This window comes from Typopeltis vanoorti, chromosome 13 (assembly GCF_054136105.1).
Source record: "Typopeltis vanoorti isolate ZY-2024b chromosome 13, IOZ_Tvanoo_1.0, whole genome shotgun sequence".
Classification (NCBI taxonomy): Eukaryota; Metazoa; Arthropoda; class Arachnida; order Uropygi; family Thelyphonidae; genus Typopeltis; species Typopeltis vanoorti.
In genome coordinates, this window is record NC_143561.1 from 50,641,834 (window position 1) to 50,666,179 (window position 24,346).

At 35.9% G+C, this 24,346-nt stretch overlaps 1 protein-coding gene across 1 annotated transcript in view; it reads left to right on the top strand.

Annotated features, from left to right (window-relative positions):
- Positions 1 to 24,346, top strand: part of LOC150100145 (uncharacterized) — a 192,644-nt gene that overhangs the window by 125,901 nt on the left and 42,397 nt on the right. Inside the window, exons 6-7 of the mRNA XM_090403073.1 lie at positions 1,973 to 2,074; positions 17,897 to 18,055. Of these exons, the coding sequence (XP_090259199.1) occupies positions 1,973 to 2,074; positions 17,897 to 18,055 (261 nt within the window). The remainder of the gene's footprint in view (positions 1 to 1,972; positions 2,075 to 17,896; positions 18,056 to 24,346) is intronic.

Sequence of the window (24,346 nt, forward strand, 5' to 3'; positions counted from 1 at the left end):
TTACATTCCTCGTACCAAAGTATATCTGAATGACAACAGATACCCTTCGGAGCATGCTTTCAACCAGTTTCTGATACGTCACAACAGGAATATTCTCCCATTCCTGATTGGGATAGATTGTTGATGCTACTGATGGTCGCTGTGGTCTAGAGTGAATTTGGCATTCTAATTTGTTGCAAAGATGTTCAATGGGGTTGAGGTTTGGACTCTGAGCCGGCCAGTCCAACTTTGCATTGTTTTGTGGAAACCATTCTTGGACATGCAGTACAATATGGCACGGAGCATTGTCATGCTGAAATATGCAAGGGTTACTGCTTCCACAGCATCAGAAGCATGAAGTTGTCCAGGTAGCTAGCCATCAGACGTCATGGTTTTGGGCGTGTATACCAATGCACCAAGCCCCATCCAAGTGAAATCCTTCTCCATACCATTACCAATCCTCCACCAAACCTGACAGCTGGAACCTTCCCTGGGTCATCTTCAGATCCAAACACGACCATCAGAGTGAAACATTTGGAGGCATGTGATTTGTCACTTCAGAACCCTTTTCCAATCATCTATGGTCCAGGAACTGTTGAAAAACACCAGTCCAGTTTTTTGACATTGAGGAGAGTGAATGTGTGGCTTGTTTGCAGCAGCTCTGCTGCTGTAACATAAGGCATGCAACTCTCTGCAGACAGTTCTAGTGATGACTGATGTCCCTGCAGCATTTTCCAGGTTGACTGTGAAGTCTGCTCCTGATGACATGTGGAATGCTCGAACATTCCAAGCCACAGCTCGTTGATCTCAGTCACTAAGTGTCAGTGGCCTCCCAGGGCATTTTCCTGCTGTGGTAGCACCATCAACTTTCCATCTGCTAATGATATAAGCAGCAGGTACAGTGCAAAACATGCAGCACATCCCACCTTTAATACCAGACTTATGCACATTCTCTGAATATTTGCATGTGGTATGATCCGAAATTTTCATGGCACGTAAGGTGTCTAAATACTTTTGTCAGCATAGTGTATGTAGATATATCACACATCACACTTTAATTAGACAATAAATACAAGAAAAATATTGAAATACAATTGAACTTAAATAAACAAAAATTATAAGAAGCAGAAAAAATCCTAAACAATTTGGAAATTTCAGATATAACACTATTTGAATGGTATCCATAAAGCAAAACTTCACAAAGCATAGAATATACTGTGAAAATATTTCCTTATCTAGTTGAGTACTGTTGGTCTTCAGATTTTTTTTAAGCTTGACATATATGGCTATGTAACCTGTAGATACTAGAGTTTTAGTAGATTCATGTAGTAGTACACTAGGTTTACCAGTTCATATTTTTATGATTATTCAGATTTACTTTCACATATCTGCTATTTTGTGTACACTTAAGACAATTGAAATGGGTTGTCTGTTATCAGTGGTTATGAATTAACATGTTTGTTTGTTTGCATATGTACAAATGTTAATAAATTATATGTTAAATCAGATCAGCATTGGCCAACTTATGTATGCTCAACTCAGTAACTTTTCTTTCATCCAAATAGCTGTGGACTGGATCTAAAATTTTTAAATATCAAACGATATTATGATTTGGGGATAGTGAAATTAAAAATTTTTAAATGTTTTAATTCAATGCATGTTTTTTTTATTTTGTAAATAAAATTATTTATTGCATGCTTTTCTTCCTATAATTTGCATGAAAATCAATTATTATTGAACAATCTTTTTTCAGTTAATTAATTTTTTTAGAAAAATATACAGGACTACCTTAGAAAAAAATTACATAATGATCAATGTTTTGTATGTAATAAACATAATATGGGCAACAAGTTTGTCATCACTGATTTGAATTGTTACTTTTTGGTTCACTAAAATTATTAGAACATTAAATTTGATATTGTATCACAATATGTTTAATTAATTCAAAAACATTGTGTAAGTATTTAGTAGATTTTTTTTCTTTTAATTCCAGTTTTAGTAGCTTTCTTAGGCCCTGGAATTATGATATATGTAATTCCTCCTTCTTTTTATCTTTTTCTTGATGAATATTTTGGAATTCAACTGACAAAACAGAGTAAGCATTACATGTTATATAAATATTATATATTTTATATATATGTCAGAGTCAGTAATAACCTTTAAACTTCTGAATATAGATCATTTAATATATTTTTACTATCCTGAACATTTTTTTATTTTTGTTATTTTTGCTGTTTTAATCCAGTACACTCTTCTTACACTGTTCTCCAGAAGCTAAGGACAAACTTCAACTGGAATCCATACTTCCATACATTAGCCCATGGTGTCTTGTCCAATTTTTATGGATACAACACCACTACAAACTACAGGCCTTCAAGTGTTTAGGACTACTTGTCGCAGATGTCTTGCCACAGTTTGTCGAGATATCCGCCTACGTGTGCTTGAATGGAGTTGACTTGCATTCTGACCCGGCATGGCATGTCAATTATGTTTTGCTATAAGTTACAGATGCCAAGAAATTATATTCTTGGTTATATCCTTTATCTAAGTGTAAGCAAACAAAGTTTGCTTGTGAAATAACTTCACATCTGGGCTACTTGTATATAGAGGCTAACAACTTCACTTAAATTACCTTAGTACCCAAAATCATCATCTACAATGCCACCTACCGTCCACCACCACCACCACTAGTATTTTCACAGACAATCACAAATATCCATGCCCACGGCAGGATTCGAACCTGCAGCCTTTTGGCTGGAGAGTGGATACGCTAGCCACTCAGCCATATCCTTACAGACATGTATAATACTATGCATTATGGGAAGGGGGCACTACCCAGATCCGTTTTGACTTTTATTGAGGTATGTTTAAGTGCAAGAATACCTCTCCAAAAACTCGTGCAGTTCCTCATCTTACCCAACAATGAGTGACTCAAAGGATCATTTAACTCAGCAGTAGTTCCACTCAGTGACAGTCTCACTCTGCCACTGTGAAGAACCTTCAGCAGTGGCTCTGCCCAATGGTATGTCCACCCCCACTACTGAGCAGAGCTACTCATATCTAAGGGAAATCAACCACTTTAGCACAAAAAGCACATGAGTGGAAACCAGACCCAGAAGTAATACCGAGGTTGAAGTAATGCAGAATTCATATTTCCATATACAAGTAGCCAAAAGACGTCACACCTTAATACTAAAATACTCTGGATTAAAGAAAGATTGTGAAAGATTTTTCACTTGGTTGTGCTATAAATTACAGATGCCAAGAAATTATATTCTTTGTTTCATCCTTTATCCAAATATAAATAAACAAAGTTGAAAAACAAAACAATGAAAAATGAAACCAAAAAATGAAATAATTCCTTGGCATCTGTAGTTAATTGTATAACCAATCAAAAAAACTTTCAACATATATCTCTAATCCAGAGTATTTTAGTAATAAAGTGTGGCACCTTTTGGCTACTTGTGTACGGACATATGACTTCTGCATTACTTCAACCTTGATATCACTTCTGGGTCTTCCCACTGATGAGACCTCAATAAAGGTTGAAACTAGTCTTGGGTAGTGGCCCTTCCCATAATCCATAGCATTATACATGTCCATAAGGATATGTGCATTGCATTATGGGATACTAAGCCTCTATTAGCCTCTATATACAAGTAGCCCAGTTGTGGAGTTACTTCGCACGCAAATTTTGTTTGCCTACACTTGAATAGAGGATTAAACCAAGAATATAATTTCTTGTCATCTGTAATTTATAGTATAACCAAGTGAAAAATCTTTCAACAAAAAATATGTTTTACTGTTATAACCAAAAAATCTGTCTTCATGCTCTATGGTAAAGTGAGGGTGACTTCTTGGCAAATGTCTGGAACACATTCCATCGGTTTGAAATGCTACCCAGAGCCTGGATACAACATTATGAGATTTCAAACTCTCTGGCAATATTGATACTTATGCAGTCATTTTCAAGGTATCCAATAATTCTTCCCCACTTGAAATCATCTAGATGATGTTTTTGAGACATTACAAGACATCAAAGTTTGCAACTTGTATTCCTTTACGAAAAGAGCTTCCTTCAAACACATTTCGCTTACCATTGCCTTTTATCCTGTTGGGTGCTATCACATGACCTGCTTGGGTGTATTCGAACATTTGAATGTTTTTACCCATTGTATTTCTGTTAATAGGGCAATACATGGTTTTCAGGCATTTCCAATATTCCCTCTAATTTTTACTATCCCATGTGTGTATGAAAATCATTTTCTGTACAAGTTTCCAGTTCAGAACGTAATGTGTAACACAAGCTACAAACCCTAAGCAGGTATGCTGTTTAGGGTTTGTAAATGAAAATTCCATTCCATGCCCACTAAACAGGTAAACTCTTACTATGAAACTCATTCGTCTGACACATGATTGTAGATAAAGGGAGAGAAGGACAGTTTCAACAATTAAAATGTTTTTTAAAAGAAAACTGTCTCTAAAGAATTTCTAAGCATTTAACTAAAGATGTTCAAGAATCTGAGTCCAAATTAAAATCAGATAATTTGGAAAATTATGCACTGAAAATATTTCTTAGCAGAGACCAATTAAGAAAGGACAGCAACTTCTGTTTAGGATGATATCTGACTTAAAAATATTCAACAATCCTCTTACAGATAATCAGTTTTTCTCTTGCATATCTGGTGTTATTATTATTATTAATTATATGGACACTCCATGGAGTCAAAAGACATATCATGGGAGACCCACTCTATCCATTAATACATCTCCCTAAACTTATTCACTGTTGGGGCACTCACAACCACCTGGCAATCCATTCCACTCATTAACCACTCTCCACAAGTAAAGAACCTAGTTCTCACGCCTTTACTAACCACACACTTAGACAAATTCCAAGTGTGACCCCTTGTTTTCCCCCTACTCCCAATGTTTTGAAAAATTTCTTCTGTGTCAATCTTATAGAATTCCTTTAGTGACTTATAAAACATACGTTTTTATCATATTCTCTCTACTGTGCCTGTCAGCTAAACTCTGCAACCCACACAGTCAATCTATCCTCATAGGGAACATTCCACAGCCCTGTCACCAGCTTGGTCACTTGTCTCTGAATCCTTTCCACCATATCCTGATCACCAAGAAACAGAGGTGATCAAATCTATGCCCAGTAGTCAATAAGTGGCCTAATCATAGCCTTATAAAGAAGGCTAATAATAATACCTATTTTTACTTGCCAGTGTGTTCTTCAGCATTCATGTAATCCTCTGAGCTATTTTGCCAGCTCTTGCAATATGTCCTATGAATTTCAAATCTCTATCCACCATCACCCCAGATCTCTAGCCTCATCAATTTCCTGTAAACTAGTACCATCAATATGATATGAAGTGTGTAATCTTTCTATTCCAAAGTGAAATGAATTGACATTGAATTGACAACTTGTCCTTTTCCTACACTGCCAGTTTATTTAAATCAACCTGTAAGATAACATCATCTTTATCAATTATTGCGTTTCCTAGTTTTGCATCATCAGCAAACAACTGAATATTCTGTTTCAAATCTTCTTCTATATCATTAATGTATAAATTAGAGTAGTGGTCCTAGTATATAGTCCTGGTTCACTCCACCACCCTTTGATGTCTGTCTGTCAGCCACCTTCTATCCGTGCCACCAACCTCATATTCATTCCCATTTGCTCCAACTTATGTAATAGTTTTCCATACAGTATTCTGTCAAATGCCTTTGCAAAGTTCAGCATTATCATGGTGTAGCTATTTCCTTTATCCAATTCTCTGTCACCTTATTATAAAATGTGAATAAATTACTGAGGCAGAAATACACCCATATACAGGGTGTTCGGGATAAATTTGACATATTTATAATTAATTATATTTTTCCGTAAGTTACATGTATTAACACACACTTCTCTTCATTTAAAAGTTTGGACCCTTCTTCATTCATATACAAGATGTCAGAAAGGATGGATAGCTGGAACCCACCTGAATCATGGAAGAGAATAACTTGTATCATGATGATTCGTGCCCGCCATCAAAATAAGGATATTACGACTGCTGCCCAATGCTCCCTGAATACAGTAAAAACAATCAGGCATGAACTAGAGACTTGCAATGGTGACTACGAGGATGTAGCAAGAAGAAAGATCCCTAGCAGACGATCTGATTGCGTTCGTACAGCAGAATTCCTCGCAAATCTGCAGGAACAGGTGTTGAAGAACCCTGGCATTGGAATTCGGGCTTTGTTCGTGGAGTTGCTAACTGTAGTCAAGCCCTGGATAACAAGGGTAGCCAATGGTAGGCCGTATGTATGGCAGCAGGATTCGGCCCCTTGCCACACCTCTGGGAAAAGTCAAAAATGGTTGTCTGAAAATTTCTACAACTTCACCAGTCCAAATGTTTGGCCTCCAAACTCCCCAGACCTTAACCCCATGGATTATTTTGTATGGGGCGCAGTTGAAAAAGACACCAATCGCACTTCCAGTAATACAAAAGCCCAGTTAATGGATAAAATTAAAACAGTTTTTGCGGCCCTTCCCAGGGAGACTGTAGCATCAGCTTGTTCGAGGTTCCGAAGCAGAATTGAATCTGTGATCGATGCTAATGATGCTTATTTTGAGTAAATCTTGTTGATAGTATTGTAATTAACTCTGCCTGTAATGTTTTTTTGTCAATTCATTAAATTTAATAGATACAAAGAAGATTTTCTTTTTCCTTACGAAACTGTCAAATTTATCCCGAACACCCTGTATATATTCATCATTATTCTTAGCTTTATCCTCCTCTTGTCAGCTGCAATTACTTGCCTTGGAAGACATCCAAAGGATAACGGCATATGGCACTCCAGTCCTTGAGGAATAACAGAAATAGGAGTAAATAAGTGAAACATGATTCAAAGATTTTTATAAATTATAATTTTTTTCAGTTTTTCCAATTTTTTTTTATTCTGCATTCCTTTATATTTTATTATTACACTGTATTCTGGTATGTATAATGCCATGCATTATGGGAAAGGTCACTACCCAGACTGGTTTTGACCTTTATTTAGGTCTCGTCAATGGGAGCCAGATCCATAGGTAATGCTAAAGTTGAAGTAATGCAGAAGTCATATTTTCATATACATCATCATCATCAAATTCCTGCCATGTACTCTCAATGGGTGTACAGGATATGATAGTACATGAAAAATTACATCATTACTAACTTCCTATCTACAATTTTCCTCCAAATTATTTCCTCTAAAATCTGTTACTTGTCAAGACTCCAACATTATCAGATCTTATATTTCTATTGTCTAAGGCACTTTGTACTGTATCAATCCACCTATATCTTGGTCTTCTTCTGGGTCATTTTCCTGCCAATCTGGCAGGAAACCGACCCATGAAAACAAGATTTCTCTGCCAATCTGGCAGAGAAAACTTGTTTTGCTAATCTTTCCTCGCCCATTCTGTTTAAGTTACCATACCTCCTGAGATTAGCTCTGCTGATGCATTCCTGAATGCTGGCAGTATCAATAATATCAAGTTCTTTCCTAATATCCTCATTTTTAATATGATATTGCGATCGATGTCATCTGTTCACGCCCCTAAACTTTCTCAGGCCTCTCATATTGCGGTCTCTAGTCTTTGATCAAGTGTTACTTCTAACCTAGCTCTCAGATTTATGAGTTAAAACTGGTTTGAACACTGTCTTGTATACAGCTAATTTAGTGTTCTGACTAATTTCTCTCTTATTCCATATGAATTTATTCAATTGATTTCTTACCATACCATCTTTGTTGATTCTATTGTCTATTTCCATATTTAATTTACCATCTTCACTAAAAATCGTGCCTAAGTAGCTGAAATGTTTTACTTGTTCCACAGGTTCTCCGTTCACAATGCAGTTGACCTTTTCAACTATTCTGCCTATTTTCATTGTCTTTGTCTTTTTATTGCTGACCTTCATATCATATCTATTACAACAGTTATTCAATTTAGTCAGGGAATCTTGCAGACTTGTGGCAGATTTATTTAGAAGTATAACATCATCCGCATAAAGCAAAGAGCTGACATTAACATCTCCAATTTTGATATCATGTTTAATACCACTTTCCTTCATAATGTGATCCATATAGATATTGAATAACAGAGGGGATAATGTACATCCTTGTCTCACACCAGATTTAACATTAAACCATCTTCCTGTACTTCAATTCTAACTGCTGACTTACAACTCAAATAAAGACTAAGTATTGCTTGATATAATGTCCCCTTGACACCATATAATTGTAGCATATTGAATAGCTTCTCTCTTGGCATCTTGGCATATGCCTTTTCCAGATCAAACAAACTTAAATACAGATCTTTGTTATATTCCCAAGATTTCTCCACTATTTGTCGTAAAGTGAAGATCTGATCCTGACAGGTCTCTGTTTGGCCTGAATCCAGCTTGTTCTTCCACAATTCTTCTCAACAATTTTTAAAGTATACTTGCATAAATCTTGCCAGGAACACTCAGTAGGGAAATACTTCTATAATTCTTACATTCAGTTTTATTTCTCTTTTTATATATGGGTACTATTAGAGCTCTACTCCAATCATCGGGAATTCGTTCCTCTGTCCAGGCCTTTTGAACTATGCAGTGCAGGCACTGTAAGACTTTTATACCACCATACTTCAGCATTTTTGGTCGAATATCATCTACTCTTGCTGCCTTTCCACATTTCAAGCCTTTGATGGCTTTTTCTACTTCAAGTATGGATATGTATTCCTGACTGTATGCCTGATAAGTGATTTTTACCACTGTGGTGTCACTGCTTGTTTCATTTAGCAATTTTTTGAAGTAATTACTCCATGCTTCAAGGATATTTTTTTCTCTCGTTTTCATGTCACCTTTATGATCTCTAACTCCTTTTACAGCACTCTTTCCTCCATTTCTAAGCTTCTTTAACAACCTCTAGAATATTTTGCCATCTTCTTGATATTTATTTTCTATGTTCTTGCCAAGTCCTCCCATGACTTTTATTTAGCTAGTTTTACACAGTGTTTTGCTTTCTTACATTTGTCTCTGTTCTCTAAGAGCACAAGCTGACTTATTCGCCAGGAACTTTTGATATGCTTTCTTCTTTTCCTTCACTGCCTCTTTAACTTCCTGTGTCCACCATGGAGTTCTAATTTTTTCTATCCTTGCAGACAACCTCACCACATGCCTCTCTGACTGAATCAATGAAGGTTTTATTCAAGGCTTGCCACTAAATCTCTAAGGTTTGGTTCCTGTTCTCAAAATCTTTCATATTTTCTTCAATAATCTTTGTGTATTTTAGTCTACAGTTGACATCTGAGAGCTGCTCAACTTTTATTCACTTTAAAACTTTCTTACATGTTTTTCTTTTCAATGTGAAATTCAGTTTTTATCCTGCTCAAGACTAAATAATGATCACTTCCAATTTCAAATCCTCTGTACACTCTCTGTTGTCCTGCACCAGGGAGAAAAACATCCCTATCAACAATAACATAGTCAATGAGACTTTTCTTATTCCTTTACTTTTCTCTCCATGTGAATTTGTGCACATTTTTATATTGGAGCAGTGTGTTAGTAATAACCAGTCCATATTCTGAGCAGAAATCCAACAGGTATTTGCCATTATTATTAACTTTGCTTTTTTTCTCTAAATTTTCCCAAAATATTTTTGTATGTCTGACAATCATTTCCTACTCTGTTATTTAGATCCCTAACAAGGACCAACTTTTCCTTTTTCGTTGTGTCAGTTGCTTTTTCTAAAGCCTGAAAAAATTCCTCCCCTTCTAACTTAGTAGAACCTTCTGTGTGACCATAGGCACAAATAAGTCTCATTGTCCAGTTTCCCCATTCTCATATTTGCCCACATCACTCTATTTGAGACTGCCTGCCATTCAAGAAGATTAGCCTTGTAATTTGTGTTGAATACTATTGCTACTCCTTCTTTTCCTTGATTGTCATTGCCTGAATATATAACATTTTGTATTTATTGCTCAGAAAGATCTCACCAGTTTTGGTCTTTTTTCTTTCAGTCACCCCTATTATGTCAATCTGGTACTTATCTAATTCCTCAGCTAGCTCCATTTCTTTGCCATTCAGGCTTCTTATGTTGATAGTACTGATCTTTAACTCTGGTGATGTTGAGTTGGGGTGTGTTTTCAGATTTGTTCCAGTAGCTGACTTTTTGCTGTTCGCCCTGGTTCTCCGATGAAAACAAACGTGGGGGGGGGGGCTTGTTTAACCGGACGACGTCCCAGCCAGCATGAAATTTTGTCATGTTGTACCATCATTTTGTATTTTGGTTTAAGCCAATAAGTATACAATTTGGTCGGCTAAATCCCAAATTGCCAGCTCATCCTCGTTCGTTCAGTATCCAGGTAGATACCCAACAAGGTGCACCACAAGAAGGTGAGGTTTGGAGATTAGGTAGAAGCCCTAGTTGGTTCTCCACATTCCTTTAAAGGCTATGTGGAGGTCTCCTCTCAGTTATACAGCTTTGACCCTTAAGCACCCCTATTTTCATATAAGAGTTGCCAAAAGGTGTCACACCTTATTATTAAAATACTCTGGATTAGAGATAGTTGTTCGAAGTTTTTCAATTTGTTTATACTATAAATTAAAGATACCAAGAAATTATATAGTTAGTTTAATCCTTTATCCAATTGTAAGCAAACAAAGTTTGCGGCTGAAATATAATCAGGACTAGGACAACTTATATGTAGAAGCTGATGATTTCATATATATATAAGCTGATGACTTCATATATAGATTCTGACTTCATATCACTAGCCTTAGTCTCCCATAATACTGTTGCGGAGGACTCCTTTATTATTTATTATTGTTTTGTAATTTACTAATGTCAATTCTATTGCGTATGCCTCTATGTTGAATAGATTAGCGTTATTGTTATGCGTTCCACATTAATAGTAATAAACTAAGCCTTGCATCGCGGTTCTTCCGTGAAATTATATAGCTGGTTTAACCTTACTTATCTTAACCTTTAATGGCCACCAGAAGATTTCCTGTTCCCTGAATTCTACATATTATCCTGATTATTCAAACAAATTTATTTTTTTACTGCGCCAGCTTGAGCCTTAAAGTTAGGGAGAGACACTACCTTTAGGTTAACTGTAGAATCTCAGGTGTTTCTAGCAATATAATTAATTTCCTAGAGACTTGGAATCTCTGGCATAATCTTATTCTTGTTTGCAGTCGTGCCGTTACTTTCACTTGGGGTATTCCCGCACACTCACACGTACTCAGGTTCGATTTTTATGAAGGGTCAGAGTCAGTCAACATGATCAGATACACATACATTTAAAGAATCAAACATTTATTAAATCCAATTGATGATACTACACAAATTAAATTGATTATCAATTTCTAAAGCTAAATCATTACCTCTCATTCACTCTCTCAGTCATTAATCAATTTCAGTATTCTACCTCAAAGTATCAGCAATTCAATGTCTCAATATCTCAGTACATAACACACTTATGATTACAATTCAATTTTAACACTAAGTTCAGAATATAAGGCAAAATTTCAATATCTCAATAACTCAGAACATGTTACACTTAAAGTTTACAATTTACTTTATACATTAAATTCAGAGTGTTAGTAAAACTCAATATTTCATTAACTCAGTATACGTTACACTTAAAATTACAATTCATTTTTCTCATTAAGGTACTTTAACACACTCTTCGAATTCTCTCAGAACAATCATAACAGAATCTTTATCGGTTTGAAAGTTCCAAAAGTTCATCTCAAGAAAACATAATCATTTATATTCAGATCTAAACCTTTCACTCTTTCTTTTAATACAATCTTAATTCCCACTCTCTTAAATGTAAGTCAATCTCAAAATGGCTAGAATAAGTGAGAGTACTTATCTAACTTTTTTGTCTTCGGTTCTTGCCGTCGTTCGTCCTTTGTTTTCGAATCTGGATTTCTCAATATCAATGCCACGTGGGTTACATGTGCTCATTGAGCTGGACGCTATTCTTTTGCCTAGATTTTACGTAGTTGGACATCTTACTACGGCCTGCGATTTTATCTTGCTGACTCTACTACGGTGACATACTGAACTCTGTCGAAAGTCAGCCCTCAAATATGAGAGTTGAGCCACGAAGATTTCTCGAAGCACATGGAGAGAAAACTCAGGATCAAGAAAAAACGAGGGGGTTATTTCCTTCCATGTTACGGGTTATATACCTTCTCCAAGAGCGCCACCTTTTCGCGTTTGAAATTTCCCATCGTTTCACCCATTGGTCTCCGTTCGGGTGACTACACCGATTTACATACGGGACTTCTTGGTTCAGGGAACGTATGCATCAGCATGCTTTCTAAGATATAGTGCCCTCAGGTATTTCTCTGATCTTACTGCATTTAGGGTGATCTTTGCCCTATGTCGTCGAATAGGTCGCATTCTTTCTTTGCATTATTTTGTTAATAATTCCCCTCTTATTCTGCCCTTTTTTCAGACCTATATTTATGCTAGACACTCAGGTATAAGTTTCAAAATTCACAAAATTATTATACAGAAAGTAGTTACAAACAAAAAATACATTTTTTCTGCTAAAAGATAAGTATGCAATTTTGATTTTATGTAAATTGTTAGATTCTGGAATGGTGATGTCAGGTAAATTCTGAAGTCACCGATTTCAGATCTAACAATACAAAGCCCACTGACAAGACCTCAGTAATGGTCGAAACCAAACCGGTCTGGGTAGTGAACCTTCCCATAATGCATAGTATTATACATACCTAAGGATATGTGCTTTGCATTATGGGATACTAAGGCAAGTGATGTGAAGTCATTAGCTTTTATATACATCTTGCCCTAGTCCTGATTATATTTTATGCACAAACTTTGTTTGCTTACACTTGGATAAAGGATTAAACCAAGTATATAATTTCTTGGTATCTTTAATTTATAGTATAACCAAGTTGAAAAACTTCCAACAGTACTCTTTTGTTTTGTAGTACCTTGCAAGTGTTCCCAATACATCGCGTTCATGAAATTCATGAGGGATTATCATCAGGGCATGTTTGTCAATTTTATCTTTTTTACCATTCACATCAATATTATCAGCATAGATGCTTCATTGCATGGAAACATCATGTTTCTAATTAAAGACACCTACTACGAATAATAATAATTATTATAAGTCTACTTGGTTGGTGGAGTAGCAATGCTATTTTACTAGGGAATAATTAGAGAACAAGATGGTTTCCCATTATTTTTCCTTATCCAGTAAGTCTTTTATGTCTGTAGATATGTGGATTTGTGGGAACTGGTTTTCAGGATGAAACGCCCAAGCTTCCAGGAGTCAAAAACCTGCAATCTCCATATGAGACCGGATACCTAATCTTCAGTTGAAGAGGACTGATAAAAATTCTTTGCATTGTGCATATAATTCGAACTCAAGTCTTTCTAACTAAAGGGCTCTGTTTATATACCGATGGAACGTTTTTTTAAACCCAAATCTTAACTTTGTTTAATGCTAAAAGTGAATTAAAAAAAAAATAAATAAATAAAATAAATAAAAGACTGATACAAAATTTGTTTTCAGAGCCATGTGGTAAACTTATTCTGAGATCCATTAAGCACTTTTTGTTTTGTCATTGCATCATCAACTACAGTTCACCACCCTGTCAACTGTTTTTTTATTATTTTATTGATTATTTTTTATTAACAACTGTAACAATTATTTGCATTGTAATGAATCATTGCACATAAATTACATGCATTCACAAATTCACAGTAATTTATGTTTACATTTTATTTTATGTTTACATATTAAATTTTAGAAAATGCTCATAGCATTTGAAAAAATTAGTTATTTCTTGCATCAAATAAAGTTAATCATCAAATTAAGAAACACAAGAAAGAAATGAGCACAGAACACATTCTGTATTAATTCATTCTTATTTAAATGCGATATTCTTTGGTGGTGGTGATTTCCTAAGATATAATTGCTGCCTGCCTGATTGGCCAAATGGTTAGTGTATCTGCTCTCCAGCAAAAAGGCTGTAGGTTTGAATCCAGCTGTGGGCATGGATGTTTGTGATTGTCTGTGAAAATACTAGTGGTGGGTAGTAGATAACGTTGGTGTAGATCAGTGTTTCTCAAACTTCAGATATCCGTGTACCCCTTCTTAGATTTTCATTATTACCAAGCTTACCTTATTATTATTTTGATAAGGGGTACCCTTATCAAAATAATAATCATAAATAAAATAAAGTATATTTCATTGTAAATGTCTATTTTATTTGAATTTATATGTTCCATGTAAACAAAAAATATGATTTATTTTTAATAGAACAAGATTCAGAATAGGTTCCTCCTCATTTCCCATCCATGAAAATCCACATTTCAAGTGTCATCTTTGGGTGCAGTGATGGAATCTTTCTGAAAGTGTCAAAAAATGGTGGTCTCCCAGATTCCTGGCAGTGTGATGCAGCCAAATTTTGCTGTGGCAGATTCCTTAAATGGTCTTTCTGATTTAAATCTGTTTCCATATAAGAGGGAGGTTTGGATCCAGTGATCTGTATCCATGACATGGTCTTCCACCTTGGAACAGCTATAAGTGCAGATGTTGGATTTAAGCAGTTCCTCACATTTATTTATTTATCTAAAATATTTGAGTTTGCAGAAGCAAGGAATACTGTGGATCTCAGGATGATCTAGATGGTGGTGAAGTACTTCTTGAACTCACTTGGCATATTTTCAGTAGAGAGAGAAGATGTTACAAATTGCCTTGAGAACAGGGAAAATGAAATAAATCCATTGCCTTATGATAGAAGTCTTTCTCCAGTATGTCTGGAGGCCTGGCTGCTTTCTAGCATTGTTTGAATGTTGTTGTAACTTTGGCAGTGATGGTTGATCTAACCCTGCTTGGATATATGCTGGGAATTCAGAAAGCCTCTAGGATATTGGTTTCGGATGTTGTGGTTTAGTTTTGTCCACCTTTGCTGATTCTGGTGATGGTTCTCTTTTCTCAAAAATTGATGAAGTACCTGTTGTAGAAAGTAGCCAGTATTTTATTTTCTGAGCACAGATGGAGTCTAATTTTGAAATTCCTTTCCTCCCCTTGTTTTTGCTTCTCTATGTCTATGTCAAGATTGAGGCATGGATGATATTGATATTGTCACATATACCTTGACATTGACTGGATACAAATTAGCTTCTTTCATTATAAAGATCTCTGAGTTGAGATCTGTGAAGGAAAGCATGTTCTTAGCCCCATTTTTTCATGCTTTGTTATGGTAAGTTTCAGTTATGCCCACATGTCTCAATTCTAGTCATCATTTATCAGCATTGTGGGTGCTGATGGTATTGAGGTGATAAAATCAGATGTAATAGTCGAGTTACTGAGTGATCACTTTTCAAAAGTCTATCACCCAAGTGAGGATATCTCTGTACCTGTAGCAATAACTAATGTGAGAATTAAAGCTAAGAAATCAGAGGCATTTAACATATTGCAAAATTTAAATGCAAACACTGCTGTAGGTTTAGATGGAATATCAGCTCGGGTGTTGTGTGAATGTGCAAAGGAATTGTCAACCCCTCTTACTTGGATATTTAACTTAAGTTTGAACTCTGGTATGGTCCCTAGGGAGTGGAAGTTAGGCAAAGTGGTTCCTTTGCATAAGGGTGGCTCTAAAACTGTGGTAGTTAATTACAGACCAATCACCATCTCAGGAGTGGTGGTAAAAGTATTGGAAAAGTTGGTTAAAGACAAAATTCAAGAATCGGTGGATCAGGATATGATACTCTATAGAGGCGAACATGGCTTTGTTAAAGGTAGATCCTGCCTTAGCAATCTATTAACTTTTCATAATAGAATGACATCTGAGTTGGACAAAGGAACTGGCTACACAGTGGTACTTCTGGATTTTGCTAAGGCTTTTGACAGGATATCCCATAGAACACTGTTATGCAAATTGGAGCAGATGGGAATGGATACCAAATTGGTGATATGGATAGGAGAATGGCTCAAGGAGAGATACTAGAAGGTGGTGTATGGAGGAGCCGAGTCCAGGATGAGGCAGGTGACCAGTGGTGTGCCTCAGGGCTCTATGCTTGGGCCATTGTTGTTTAATTTGTATATAAATGATATAGGAAATGGCTTAAAGGGAGATATTCAGTTGTTTGCTGATGATGCAAAGTTGGGTAGCACAATAAAAAATCAAGCTGATGTTGAAAGTTTGCAGGATGATTTAAATAAGCTGGTAGAATGGGCAAAAGGTAATGGATGTCAGTTCACTGTGGAAAAGTGTAAAGTCATGCATTTTGGGATTAAAAGATTACCAGCTGTGTACTACATTGATGGAACAGTACTCCAAGAGATTGATGAGGCTAGGGACTTAGGGGTGTTGGTAGATAGGGAGATGAAGTTCAGGGGACACATTGCTAAGGTGTCCAAGATTGCACATAGGATTACTTGGTTGTTGAGGAACACACTGACATCCAGAGATAAAGAGATTATTATTCCCCTTTGTAAAGCGTTGATACTTCCACATTTGGATTATTGTGCTCAGGTCTGGTCACCTGGATTCCTTGGAGATGAGGAGGCTGTGGAGAGGGTTCAGAGAAGAGTGACTAAGTTGGTGAGTGATGTAAAAAATGCTCCCTACATGATAGATTGAGATCTTGTTGATTGCAGAGTTTGGTTGATAGGCAGAGAAGAGGGGATATGATAGAAACATTTAAATTACTGAAAGGTTTTTATAGGATTGATACAGGGGAAATGTTTCAGCTGTGTGATAGTGATGGAAGAACAAGAGGTCATCCCTGGAAATTAAAGAAGAGTGTGGTTAACAAGGGTGTGAGAACAAGGTTTTTGCCTGGAGGGTGGTGAATGAGTGGAATTCATTGCCTGACTTAATTGTGAGCTGTTCGTCTGTAAATGAATTCAAGAAGAGATATGACAGATATTGTTTTGCTAGTTTGGGTCTCCTGCGATGAGTCTATCGACTCCATGGAGATACCCGTAATAATAATAATAATTACTTCAGTTGGAGCAGAGATGGTGAAACTTGCTATGAAAAGAGATGGGAATCTGGTAGTAACTTCCAGGGACCTGCCCCAGTTTCTATATACAATGGAAATTGAGCATAACTAATTGATGGTCTTAGATGTTCCTATTGATGTCGATGTGCCTTATCTTCTCGACTCTGGGAACAAGCGATAATGATGCTAAGTAGAATCTGTTGAGCCATGTGCCAATTCCTTCGCCTTGCCATTTATAATCCCGACAATATTAGTTGTGAGCTCTCCATACGTCCATGATCTGGATGTTTGCAATGTGCATTTCCAGATGTTAGGTTCCCCCCCCCCCCCCCGCATTTTGTCTAAGGTTGAGTTCACTGCATAGTTGAAGTCTCCCAATCATGACACGGCTATTTAGAGGTAATTGTTGAAGCTCGGGAAGAATGGTCTTTCAATTGTGCTAGTCAGAGCATAGATGTTCATGAATCTTGTTGTGCAGCTTCAACACTTCCAGTCTGTGGCTAAAATTCTCCCCCTTGTATTTGCATTCCTCTGGATATTAATAGTCCTCTCTAATTCTCAATAATACAGTTCTGCTTGATCTCCAACTTTCAGCTTCTGTAACTGATGTCATCACATATCATGATTGCCTCATAACCTTGATCAGGTTTCCATCAATATTTTGTAAATAACTTTTAAATATCTCTAATAAAGCAATGTTAAATTAATTAAGTTATTTTGTATTTTACATTTTGTTATTGTTATATATATTTCTTTTTCCTCTCTTTCTTTATTTCTTTTTGTTGTTGTTGTAATTTGTTTGTATTTTCTTCTAATAACACAATTCTCTTACTGTTTAATAAGAGTTGAATACAGCATTTATATTTTCTTCTTTTTAAAATCAAAGAAAGGAATATAGATATCGACAATGAGTTGCAAGAATTTTATCCTGAAGAAATGATTGAGATTACTGATTTGTGTGAAGAACAAGAAAATTTGGATTTTTCTCCAGTAAATGATTCTGCTGTAGTACAAGAATGTGGAATGGAGCACCTCATAGATGAAGGTGGGTTTAATAGTATTTATTTTTAAAAATTAATTACTTAAACTATCTGTAAGATAAGATTAAAGTTAATATTAAATTTTATGGCTATTTTACCTATTTTTCTTTAGGAGTACCCCTTTTATGATGTCATTGGCTTTTTTACTCAATTTTTAGGGCATTATTGATGTTTTAAAGACATAGATATGCATGAAGAATATAAGGAAGAAATCATTTCGGACATACCTTGGCATGTTCTTGGTTGTCTTCTTTTGAAGCAGCATCAGGCATATAGCGAAACATTGATATATCACTGCTGAAGTGTGGCAGAAATGAAGGAGGTGGGAGTGGAAATGTGGAGATAGAAAGGTGTGGGAGAAAAGGTATGTGAATTTGAAACTTGGGTTTCAAAAAACGTCACATCTCCATTCAGAAATCTGGGATAGAATAGCATCATTTACTATTGTCAGGTCAATCAAGCTGCTTCCTCTGGTATTTTCAAATGATGGGATATTAATGTCATCATTTAGTATGTGTAGGGAATTTGATGCTAGAAACACTTCCAGATTTATGCCTCTGTTGTTTGTACTCTCATTAAGCCATAAAACAGAAAGGGCATTGCTCTCTATCGCTAAGATTAAGCTATGATTGATAGTAAAATCACAATGTTTCCCAATTTTACTAAATTGTATTTTATGTCACTATGATAGTCTGGATACATACTCACAGCAAAAGTTTTGATTCCACAGTATGCAATTTTGATAAATACTGCATCCTCGTTGCTGTACTGAGAAATTAATATTACCTCAACTTCAGAGTTGACCACAAGTATTACAGTTTTCTTTCTTTCTAGGAAGTAGCGAAGCTGCCTTCTCCATCTTAGTTAAAAGTAATTCTTTAGGGATGCATTTTGGTGCTAACATAAAGTTTAGGCCTTTTTCGAGAATTTTCTCTTCATCGGGACTTAGCACGTATGACGATTTGTTAATCACCAAATTCTTAAGACTGCTATGACAATTATTTAAGGTAGATCTTTCTTGTTTTGACTTGAGAAAGTTGAATTTTCTGATTAGCTTTTGTTTGTTTAAGTTTTGATAATGTAATGCACAGTGTGTACTTAAATCTTTAATGTGATTCCAAGAATCCAGATCTAAGCAGGCTGCTAATTGGTTTTCTAAAGATGTTTTTTCTGTGAAAAGCAAAGATAAATAGCGTTTTGTATCGCAAATCCTCTCTGTTAACAGTTCAAATTTAGCTCTAGTGTAAATACGGTGAGCTCTTTCTGTAGTAATGATTTCTTTAAATTGTAGGAACTTTGGAATAATTGAGGAAAACTTACATTTCTTCAAGAAGATGAGTCTGTTGATATTAATTCCAATGCTCTTTAGTGTCTTCTGATATGCTTTCGTAAGTGCACAATTACCCTCGTCAGAAGGGAAATGATGAAACGTACTATTAACTCGGGGTTGGGATATGTTCATTTTTTTAAATTAACTGACTTAAACCCGAGAATTATAACACAATGACATTTATTTGAAAAAAACACAACATGTTTCATCAAAAATGACTTCTTCAGGCGATAAGAACATAGAAAGATAATAAAAGACACTTAAATTAACATTGACACACTCTAAAGCTATACAATTATAAAGTCATAATATTCGACTGTAAATTACAGTTATTATGAGCTTGAACTACAGTCCATGGTAGCACTCTTTACCAACGTTCCGACACAGGACGTTCTCCATATTTTGAAAAACAAGATTTCAAATAAAATGTTCTCTCTGTTATCTCACTGTGTAAACTCTGGCTATTTTGAATTCGAAGGTAAACTATACAAACAGGTCAAAGGATTAGCTATGGGAAGCCCTCTCTCTCCTGTGTTAGCCAACATTTTTTTCGAGGACTTTGAAGAAAAGGCGATCTCCTCTTTTACTTTAAAACCAAAAATTTGGCTTAGATATGTGGACGATATATTCCTCACATGGGAGCATGGTACTGAGAATCTTAACAAGTTCCTCGACCACTTAAACAACCGCCATCAAGATATAAAATTGACTATGGAGATTGAAGAAAATAGTTCAATCTGCTTCCTAGATGTTAAACTCACCAAGACGCCTGAATCAATTAAAGTCTCTATTTTTAGAAAGCCAACACACACAGACAGATATTTGCATGCGTCCTCCCATCACCATCCAGCGCAAAAGTTGGGTATTATATCAACTCTAGCGAATCGTGCAAGATCTGTACTGTCAGATGAAGAAGAACTGAAAAAGGAACTACAACATCTTAAATGGACCTTTAAAAACAATGGCTACTCTCTGAAAAGTATTAACAACCAATTATCCCGCCGCCAACGTAACAACGTAGAGACACAGGACGACTCCAAAGGTCATATCGTCTTGCCATATATCAGCACACTATCCAAAAAGCTGAGCAGAATTCTAAAGAAGTTTAACATAAAAACGTGCTTCTCGACTCTGCCAAAAATAATATCACGCTTCAACAACTATAAACAACCTCACAACCTTCTACAATTCCCAGGTGTATACAAGGTCACTTGTGAATGCGGAAAGCCTTACTATGGGCAGACAGAGAAATCTATCTTACTACGTCTCGAAGAGCATCAGAGAGACATTGCTTATAAGAGAACCAGAGCAACTGCTCTGTCGGGCCATGTCCTGCTTTCAATAAACACGAACAACGAAGGCCACCAACATGAAATAAATTGGACATTGACTTCAAACCTACACATCAGCCATGATGAAATAGAGCGCCGCATTGTCGAGTCAAGGGAAATCACCTTAGACCCTTTTCATTTGAATAATAATCTTAGCTATAATTTGGCAGACTCTTTCAACTCTACTATTAGATACTGGAGATCGCGTGATTCCACACACGCACAGGTGTACAACAATAGAACTTTAACTCGGACTGTAGTTCAAGCTCATAATAACTGTAATTTACAGTCGAATATTATGACTTTATAATTGTATAGCTTTAGAGTGTGTCAATGTTAATTTAAGTGTCTTTTATTATCTTTCTATGTTCTTATCGCCTGAAGAAGTCATGTTTGACGAAACATGTTGCGTTTTTTTCAAATAAATGTCATTGTGTTATAATTCTCGGGTTTAAGTCAGTTAATTTAAAAAAAAAATGAACATATCCCAACCCCGAGTTAATAGTACGTTTCATATATATATATATATATATATATATATATATATATTTTTTTTTTTTTTTTTAATTTAATTTAATTTAATTTAATTTTTTTTTTACATAATGACCAAAAATGGAACTTTTCAAACCACTTCAGACTTTCAATAAGTGATGCAGTGGTTTCATCCATCAAATCCGCACACTTTTTTAATGATACTAAATAATGATATCCTTATTTACTTGACTACTAAATTGATTTCCCAACATGAGTGAATAATTGACAGATCACTATATTTCTTGATCCCTATGAGCTATAATGAGAGTTTGTTGTATATGCATAGTGTAAAAGATTGGTGTGCACTTTTCCCATAATGAGTATGTGCCGGCCTGTTTGGCCGAGTGGTTAACGTATCTGCTCTCCAGCCAAAAGGCTGTGCGGGTTCGAATCCTGCCATGGCATGGATGTTTGTGATTGTCTGTGAAAATATTAGTGGTGGTGGTGGTCAGTGGTAGATGGCGTTGGTGTAGATGATGAAGGTAGTTGCAGTTGGTGGATTGGTGGAGACGGAGAGTTGTAGAGTAGATGCCCTCCCTCAGCGAGTCTTTGGACTCCATGGAGGTGTTATGTAATAATAATAGAAGGGAAGAAAAAAAACACTTAATTAATTGCTTGTAATTTTCAATTTCATCTTGATCTATAAGGAACTTTTTTTATATTTGTTTGTTAGTGGCTTTCATTACCTGTTCTTATATTGGTTCAGAAGTTTGTTGTCAAATTTTTTTCACTTTTCAAGTATACATTTCTCTTCTTTTTCTTTCAAGTTTGTATCATTGTGGTCTTTGTGAGTCTCATAATATTGACCTGTATTACAGTTCTGCAGTGTTGTAATTATCAGATCCTCAAGGAGTTAAAATCATTGTGAGAGCTGCTCAGCATTACACACAGTGCTTCAAATCATTCTTTTAACTTATTCACTTTTTTTTTTTGTTTTGCATTTACCACATTCTCAGCAATATATTTCACTCTCTATAAAACTTGCTCTTATATGTCTCTACTACATTATCCTTTACCAGGATTTGCAAATGTCATTCCCTCGGTGTCTCCTCATATCCAACATTCCAAAGACCTGATACTGCTTTAATTACTCTTATTGGGATTGTTGTTAAAATATTTTCATTCCTTTGAAAACCAGGTGACCATTATGCAACAGAACTATAAACTTTTTTTAAAATTATTATTATGTAAATTTCACCCACCAAATTGTAAATTTTATTTTTAGATTTTTGCATTTAAATCAGGGCTACATACTAGGGCCCCTCAGCTATGGGCAGAAGAGGCTTTAGTCAAAAAAAAAGTATCCTATATTGAAATCCTGTATAAAATATCCACCTTCAGACTTAGGGAGTCTAGAAGTCATTCTCTGGTGAGCTTCTCACTTATTTCTACAGTCTGTTGAAATCTTCTTTTAGAGCCACAGTACCTGCTCCCTTTCTGTAGGTTTTCTTCCATATCAAATATGATATGCCATCAAGTTTTATTGCTTTATTAAATGTAAATTTCCTTAATTACTCATAGTTCTTGCTCACTCCCCTCCAGATCCTCCTCTGCCATTTTTTTTCCACTCCAGCTCTAACTGATATCACGCTTATGAGGAAAATATACCTTGATAAATTGTTTGTTAAATATTTCACCTATATCCTTCTTAGTAGTTATTACCAGTCTACCACTTTCATCAACTCTATCATCCTTCCATAAGTTATTATTATTATTAAGAGAGACCTTCATGGAGTCAGGAACTCATCAAGGGAGGCCATACTATTCACACACCAGCTGTCATACCTGTTCTTGAATTCATTCATGCTACTTGCACACACAACATCTAACATCAATCCATTCCAATAGTGTACTACTCTATGAGAGAAAAATCTAGCCCTAAATTCCTCCTCCATTCATTCTCAACTTCTATGGATGCCCTCACATCCTTTCCCCACCCTCCATAAAATGAAAAATTCTATCTTCTGAAATTCTCTACGACCTTTTCAGAAGTTTTCAAGTCTCAATCATATCACCTCTCTTTCTCCTGTTTGCTAGTGTCTGCAGCCTAGAAATTCTTAATCTGTCTTCATAATCAGTATTCCACAATCCTTATATCATTTTTAATATTCTCCTTTGCACTCTCTCCACTGAAATCAAAATCGCCACTGAAACTAAGAGACCAGACCTGCGCACGATAGTTCAAGTGAGATCTTATCATGACCTTGTAAAGAGGCAAAATGACTTCCTTATCTTTACATGTCAAGTTTTGTTTCAGCATGTCATTATTCTCTGCGTTGTATTTACAATTTTTGCCAAATGACCCTTGAACTTCAACTTCCTGTCTACTAAAACTCCAAGATCCCTAGCCTCCTCAGTTTCTTCTAGCATAACTTCACCAATATATAATACGACACTGGATATCTAATCACACCAAAGTGCACGACTTTACATTTACTGACATTGAACTGACATCCATTTTCCCATGCCATCAATTCCAGCCTATTCAAATCATTCTGCAAGTACTGCATATCAGCTGCATTCCTGGTTACCCTACCTCTCTTTGCATCATCAGCAAATAGCTGTATTGGTGTCAAATCCTTCCCAATATCATTAATGTACAGATTGAATAACAATGGACCAAGGACTGATCCTTGAAGCACACCATCGGTTGCCTTGAATCCTGCAGATTAACACTCTCCCCCCCCCCATATAGGACTTTTTGATATCTGTCAGTCAGCCATCCTCTTATCTGTGCCAGTAGTTTATAATCCAATCCCATATTCTCCAATTTATGCAACAGTCTTCCATGCTGTATTCTTTCAAAAGCCTTAGCAAAATCCAGACGTATCATAGGGTATCCATTTCCCCCCTTTCTAACTGAATGGAAAAATTATTATAGAATGTAAGTTGCTGAAACATGACCTTCTTTTAGTAAACCCATTCTGGTCTTTGCAAAGTAGAGATTCTCTGTCAACCCATTTCTGAATGTGAGCTCTAACCAACTTTTCCAAAATCTTCACCACCACTTCTGAGATACTGATTGGTCTATAGTTGGATACATCGGTCTTTGCACCACCCTTGTGCAATGGGATTACCATATATTCTTTCCACTCCTGTGA